General features: G+C 43.9%; 1 protein-coding gene across 2 annotated transcripts in view; it reads left to right on the top strand.

Moving 5' to 3' along the window:
• Nucleotides 1–909: 909 nt before the first annotated feature.
• Nucleotides 910–6,000, top strand: part of MORC4 (MORC family CW-type zinc finger 4) — a gene marked incomplete at its 3' end in the record, with an annotated part of 81,253 nt that continues 76,162 nt past the window's right edge. For both annotated transcript variants that reach the window (XM_081115065.1, XM_081115066.1), the window contains exons 1-2: nucleotides 910–1,100; nucleotides 1,219–1,291. In XM_081115065.1, the coding sequence (XP_080971191.1) occupies nucleotides 999–1,100; nucleotides 1,219–1,291 (175 nt within the window). In that variant the 5' untranslated portion in view covers nucleotides 910–998. The remainder of the gene's footprint in view (nucleotides 1,101–1,218; nucleotides 1,292–6,000) is intronic.

The raw sequence follows: 6,000 nt of genomic DNA, 5'->3' as shown, positions 1-6,000 counted from the left end.
AAAATTGTATAATTAAACAGTATATGTTTAATAGTATAAAATTTAGAAAGTACAAACAAGAAAAAAGGAAAAGAATTCCAGACATGGAGAGATCATCTTGGAATATATCATTTCATGTTTTTCTCAGGGTGTGTGTGTGCATGTGTACCCATGCATATGTATGTATACTTGTTTTTCCAATACTTGTTCTTCAAATAAAAAGATATCACATTACACAGTATGTTGTAACGTCTTGTTTTCTTCATTCCCTCATGAATATTTTCCACATCAATATTCACTCTGTAACTTAACCAATCACTATGTTGGGGTATTTAAGTGCATTCCAATTTCTCCTTTTATAAACAGCTTACCCCCAGGCCTGCAAAGATTTGGAGACGATTTGCCGATTGCCTTCTAGAAAGTCCTGGGTGCTTCCAGAGACATTTGAACCAGAGTAGTCAGAATGCGTTCCCATCTCCCGAGTCTGCTATCTCCCCAGATAGTACAACTGTGGTCTTTAGAACTTCTAAAACTTGTCTTATCCTGCCCGTTAGTCATGCAGCCTAACTGGGACTCTGTTCCAGAAATCCCTACACCCTCTCCCTTTCCTCGCCCCATTCCAGCCCCTCCCCACGCACCCGCCCCTCCCCGCCCCCCGCGCTTTCCCGCTCAGCGGTCTGGCCTATGGCAAACGCCAAGAATTAATTAGGGGCGGGGATCAAGGAGAGGCTGTCAGGAGGTCGCCATATTTCTGTACGGCCAGGAGGACGCCCAGGCTGTCGGTGGGTCGCGAGAGGTGCTAACAGGGCGGGGCCACTGCTCAGCTCTGCCGGCCTCACCCCTCCCGCCCGGGACAGGTGGCTGGAGCGCGCCCCGCCCCCGCCAGCTGCGGGTGGGAGCGAGGGAGGGCCGGCCCGGACGGCCGCCGCCAGCTGCGAGTGCGAGTGAGTGAGCTCCAGCCTGGGACGGCCGGGCGAGTAGTCTAGAAGCAGCAACCAAGTATCGTGGCGGCCAAAAAAATGCTCCTGTACCGAGGGGCCCCCGCGGGCCCTGGCGCGCCGGGCAGCGGGTTGGCCCGGCCAGGCGGCAACCCGCAGGCATTTGGGATCCGCCTGAGCACGGTAGGTCGGGGACCCGAGGGGGCGGACGCGCGCGCGGGCCTCGGGGCTGCGGGGGGCGCGCGGGGAGGGCCCGGCGGGCCGAGGCCTCACGCGGGACGGGACCTTCTCTCGCCTCCAGATGAGCCCCCGCTATCTACAGAGCAACTCCAGCAGCCACACGCGACCCTTCAGTGCCATCGCGGAGCTGCTAGGTGAGTGGCGAGGGCGGGCCTGGCCGCGATCGCCCAAGGCAGTGGTGCCAACGTGGTGCCGCGGCCGCGAGAGGAATGTGTGGAGCCGCGCGCGGGGCGGGCCGAGACTGGGGTGGGGGCGTCGGGACTGGTCCCCGCTCCGCGGGCGGAGGAGCAGGAGGACGGCTCTCTAGACAGGGACGGTGTTTCGCGAATAAAGCCGAGGAAACAAGGTGTTTCCGAAGAGTTAGGACTCCTGTGTGATTTTTTTCTCTGGCTCCTGATGTTCCAGGCACTTTAGGATAGCTCAGTTAATAATCAAAGGGAGATGGGGCCCCAAGGCAGCTGGGCTTCACAGGGACTGTCACAGAGGAAAGGCTCCAAGCTAGCATAAGGCCATCGTAGTGCACCCAGTAGGGTCATGAGGAAAGGTCTGGAAAACGGAGTTCTTTAACTTTGGGGACCAAAGAATCTGGGAATGATGGGACATTTCTTAAGAGATGACACGAGTGCATTTGGCTCCCTGCGACTTCGGAGGGCTAGGTCCGTGGTCCAAGAGCGCCCTCACACTGCTGGAATGAATACTGAGCACTTAACCTCTTGTTCCACCGATGTTTGCTTTTGTAGCATTTTCAGTTGATCCCTTGAAGCCAAGTACACCAGCTTTTTGCAGTACTGTGCTGAATACTGTGTGGAAGGCAAAGAAGAAAACCATTCCTGGACAAAATGCAGCAGCATACAGAGCACATTATGTTTCAAAAACTTAAAGAGAGGAGAGATGTTTATGGGACAAGGTAGCACAAAAAATCTTGAAAATGTTTCAGAGCTCCCCAAATGAGCCCCAGTTCCTACTTAAGCAATTGCTGTGGCCATGCAGTGTGAATTGTCTTGGACAAGAAGTCAGTGGGCAGCAAGAAAGTTATTTGGAAAGGTGGCAGGGAACTTTGATGATTAGTTTGACCATAAAACAGAATGCTTACGATATGTATGACTGTCCATTAGAAGGTGCAGAGAAAAAAGTGACATTGACATATTTTGAATCCTAGAGAACAGGGACTATATTTTTAAAGTCTTGCACCATGTCTTGAGTGAAACTTGGCACAGTGTAATGTGATCTATGTGCATGTAACTTAGTAAAAGAAAAAAAGAGAGGGAAAACTAACAATTTACTTAGTAAGGAATGGGAGACAAATGTGTTTTTTGCTCAGCTAGCTCACAGTGACACTGTGTAAAACCATATGTATCTACTGTGTACTGAACTTTATGGGTGATTTGTAATTCTGTGTACATACAGTTTTTGTCTTAAGCATTAACTTAACCTAAGCCTGTCCTAAGCTGTCCCATATGAATACCAGTTTTTATGACTATTTTATCTATATACATACATGCACATGTATATATGCAGGCATAAATGTATGTATACAAATAAAATACTCATAAAAACTAACACATTTTAAATCCAAATCACAACTATTTGTGGTCATATTAATAATAGGGAAAAGGGAGAGCAAAATGTTAACTGGTAATCCAAAAATTTCATTGTAGGTTTTCCTTCAACAGTTTTCTTCTCCACTGGTGCATTAATTTTCTAGTGAATCATTCGTTTAATAAATATATTGAGTACTGACTGTGGGCAAGGCCACCATGTGGCTACAAAAATTCACTCTTCTAGTAAGAGAGATAAAATATGTACAGAAATTTTATGCTTTGTATAACAATAAAATAAAGTGATATATCAGTAAATATATACACATCAAGTGCTGTGGGAGTTCAGAGGAGAGAGAGATGACTTCCAGCTTACCAGGAAGAGGAGTGTTAGGGGAAACTTTGTAGACATGACATTTGAGCTGAGATTTGAAGGATTGGGACATGTGGATATGGGTGTGGGGAGGGGAGGGCATTCCAGGCAAAAGTAACAACTGCTTGAACAAAGGCATGAAAAATACTGAGTAGCTGAGTTTAATTAGAGCATGAAGTTCACAAACAGTCAAAACTCTAGGTCTTAGAGAGTTTATAAAGAGCTTTCACAAATATATTTTTAACTTTATCTTTTGATATAAATGGTATTATTATTTTAATTTTTTATTGATTAAGGTTTTACAAATGTGTCTTTATCCCCCCATTGTCCCCTCATCCGCCCAGTCTTGCCCTCACCCTCATCCCCTGTTGTCTGCGTCCATCGCTTATGCTTATATGCATGCATACAAGTCCTTTGGTTGATCGCTCCCCTTACCCCCACCCTCCCCTACCTTCTCTCTGAGGTTTGAGCATCTGATCGATGCTTCTCTGTCTCTAGATCTGTTTTTGTTAATCGGTTTATGTTGTTCATTATAGTCCACAAATGAGTGAGATCATGTGATATTTATCTTTCTCTGACAGACTTATTTCACTTAGCATAATGCTCTCCAGCTCCATCCATGCTGTTGCAAATGGTAGGAGTTCCTTCCTTTCTACTGCGGCATAGTATTCCATTGCATGGATGTGCCAAAGTTTTTTAATCCACTCATCTGCTGATGGGCACTTAGGCTGATTCCAAATCTTAGCTATTGTAAATTGTGCTGCTATGAACATAGGGGTGCATATATCCTTTCTGATTGGTGTTTCTGGTTTCTTGGGATATATTCCTAGAAGTGGGATCACTGGGTCAAATGGGAGTTCCATTTTTAGTTTTTTGAGGAAACTCCATACTGTTCTCCACAGTGGCTGCACCAGTCTGTATTCCCACCAGCAATGCACAAGGGTTCCTTTTCTCCACATCCTCTCCAGCATTTGTCATTTGTTGATTTGTTGATGATAGCCATTCTGACAGGTGTGAGATGATACCTCATTGTCATTTTGATGTGCATCTCTCGGATGATTAGTGACTTTGAGCATATTTTCATATATCTCTTGGCCTTCCTTATGTCTTCTTTCAAAAAGTGTCTATTTAGATCCATTGCCCATTTTTTTTTATTGGGTTGTTTGTCTTCCTTTTGTTAAGTTGCATGAGATCCCTGTAAATGTTGGAGATTATAGCCTTATTGGAGATATTGTTGGCAAATATGTTCTCCCATGCAGTGGGTTTTCTTGTTGTTTTGTTAATGGTTTCTTTTGCTGTGCAGAGCTTTTTATTTTGATATAGTCCCATTTGTTTATTTTCCCTTTAGTTTTCATTGCCCTAGGAGCTGTGTCGGTGAAGATATTGCTTTGGCATGTATCTGAGATCTTGCTGCCTGTGGATTCCTCTAATATTTTTATGGTTTCCTGTCTTACATTTAAGTCCTTTATGCATTTTGAGTTTATTTTTGTGTATGGTGTAAGTTAGTGGTCTAGTTTCATTTTTTTTTTTTGCATGTGTCTGACCAAGTTTCCCAGCACCATTTATTGAAGAAACTGTCTTGACTCCATTGTATGTTCTTGCCTCCTTTGCCATATATTAATTGAGCATAGTGGTTTGGGTTGATTTCTGAGTTCTCTATTCTATTCCATTGGTCAATATGTCTGTTCTTATGCCAGTACCAGGCAGTTTTGGGAACAGTGGCTTTGTAATACATCTTGGAAGGCAGCTATGCTCACCACTATACCACCAACGCCTTCTGTAATACATCTTGATATCTGGTATTGAGATCCCTCCTTCTTTGTTCTTCTTTCTCAGGATCACTGCAGCTTTTTGTTTTTTATTTATTTATTTATTTTTTTTATTCCAGATGAATTTTTGGACAGTTCTTTCTATTTCTTTTTTTAAAATTAAATCTTTATTGTTCAGATTATTACATTTGTTCCTCTTTTTCCCCCCATAACTCCCCTCCTCCCAGTTCCCACCCCACCCTCCGCCCTCACTCCCCACCCACTGTCCTCATCCATAGGTGCACAATTTTTGTCCAGTCTTTTCCCGCCTCTCCCACACCCCTTTCCCCCCCATGAATAGTCAGTCCATTCCCTTTCTATGTCCCTGATTCTATTATAATCACCAGTTCATTCTGTTCATCAGATTATTTATTCACTTGATTCTTAGATTCACTTGTTGATAGATGCATATTTGTTGTTCATAATTTGTATCTTTACCTTTTTCTTCTTCTTCCTCTTCTTAAAGGATACCTTACAGCATTTCATCTAATACTGGTTTGGTGGTGATGAACTCCTTTAGCTTTTCCTTATCTGTGAAGCTCTTTATCTGACCTTCCATTCTGAATGATAGCTTTGCTGCATAAAGTAATCTTGGTTGTAGGTTCTTGCTAGTCATCACTTTGAATATTTCTTGCCATTCCCTTCTGGCCTGCAAAGTTTCTGTTGAGAAATCCACTGACAGTCGTATGGGTATTCCCTTGTAGGTAACTGAGTTTATTTCTCTTGCTGCTTTTAAGATTCTCTCTTTGTCTTTTGCTCTTGGCATTTTAATGATGATGTGTCTTGGTGTGGTCCTCTTTGGATTCCTTTTGTTTGGCGTTCTCTGCGCTTCTTGGACCTGTAAGCCTATTTCTTTCACCAGGTGGGGGAAGTTTTCTGTCATTATTTCTTCAAATAGGTTTTCAACATCTTGCTCTCTCTCATCCTCTGGCACCCCTATAATTCTGATGTTGTTACGCTTGAAGCTGTCCCAGAGGCTCCTTACACTATCTTTGTATTTTCGGATTCTTTTTTCATTTTGCTTTTCTGGTTGGGTGTTTTTTGCTTCTTCGTATTTCAAATCGTTGACTTGATTCTTGCAATCTTCTGGTCTGCTGTTGGGAGTCTGTATAATATTCTTTATT

The sequence above is a fragment of the Myotis nattereri genome (genome assembly GCF_964212035.1).
Source record: "Myotis nattereri genome assembly, chromosome: X".
NCBI lineage: Eukaryota > Metazoa > Chordata > Mammalia > Chiroptera > Vespertilionidae > Myotis > Myotis nattereri.
This window is presented reverse-complemented; position numbering and strand designations above follow the sequence as displayed.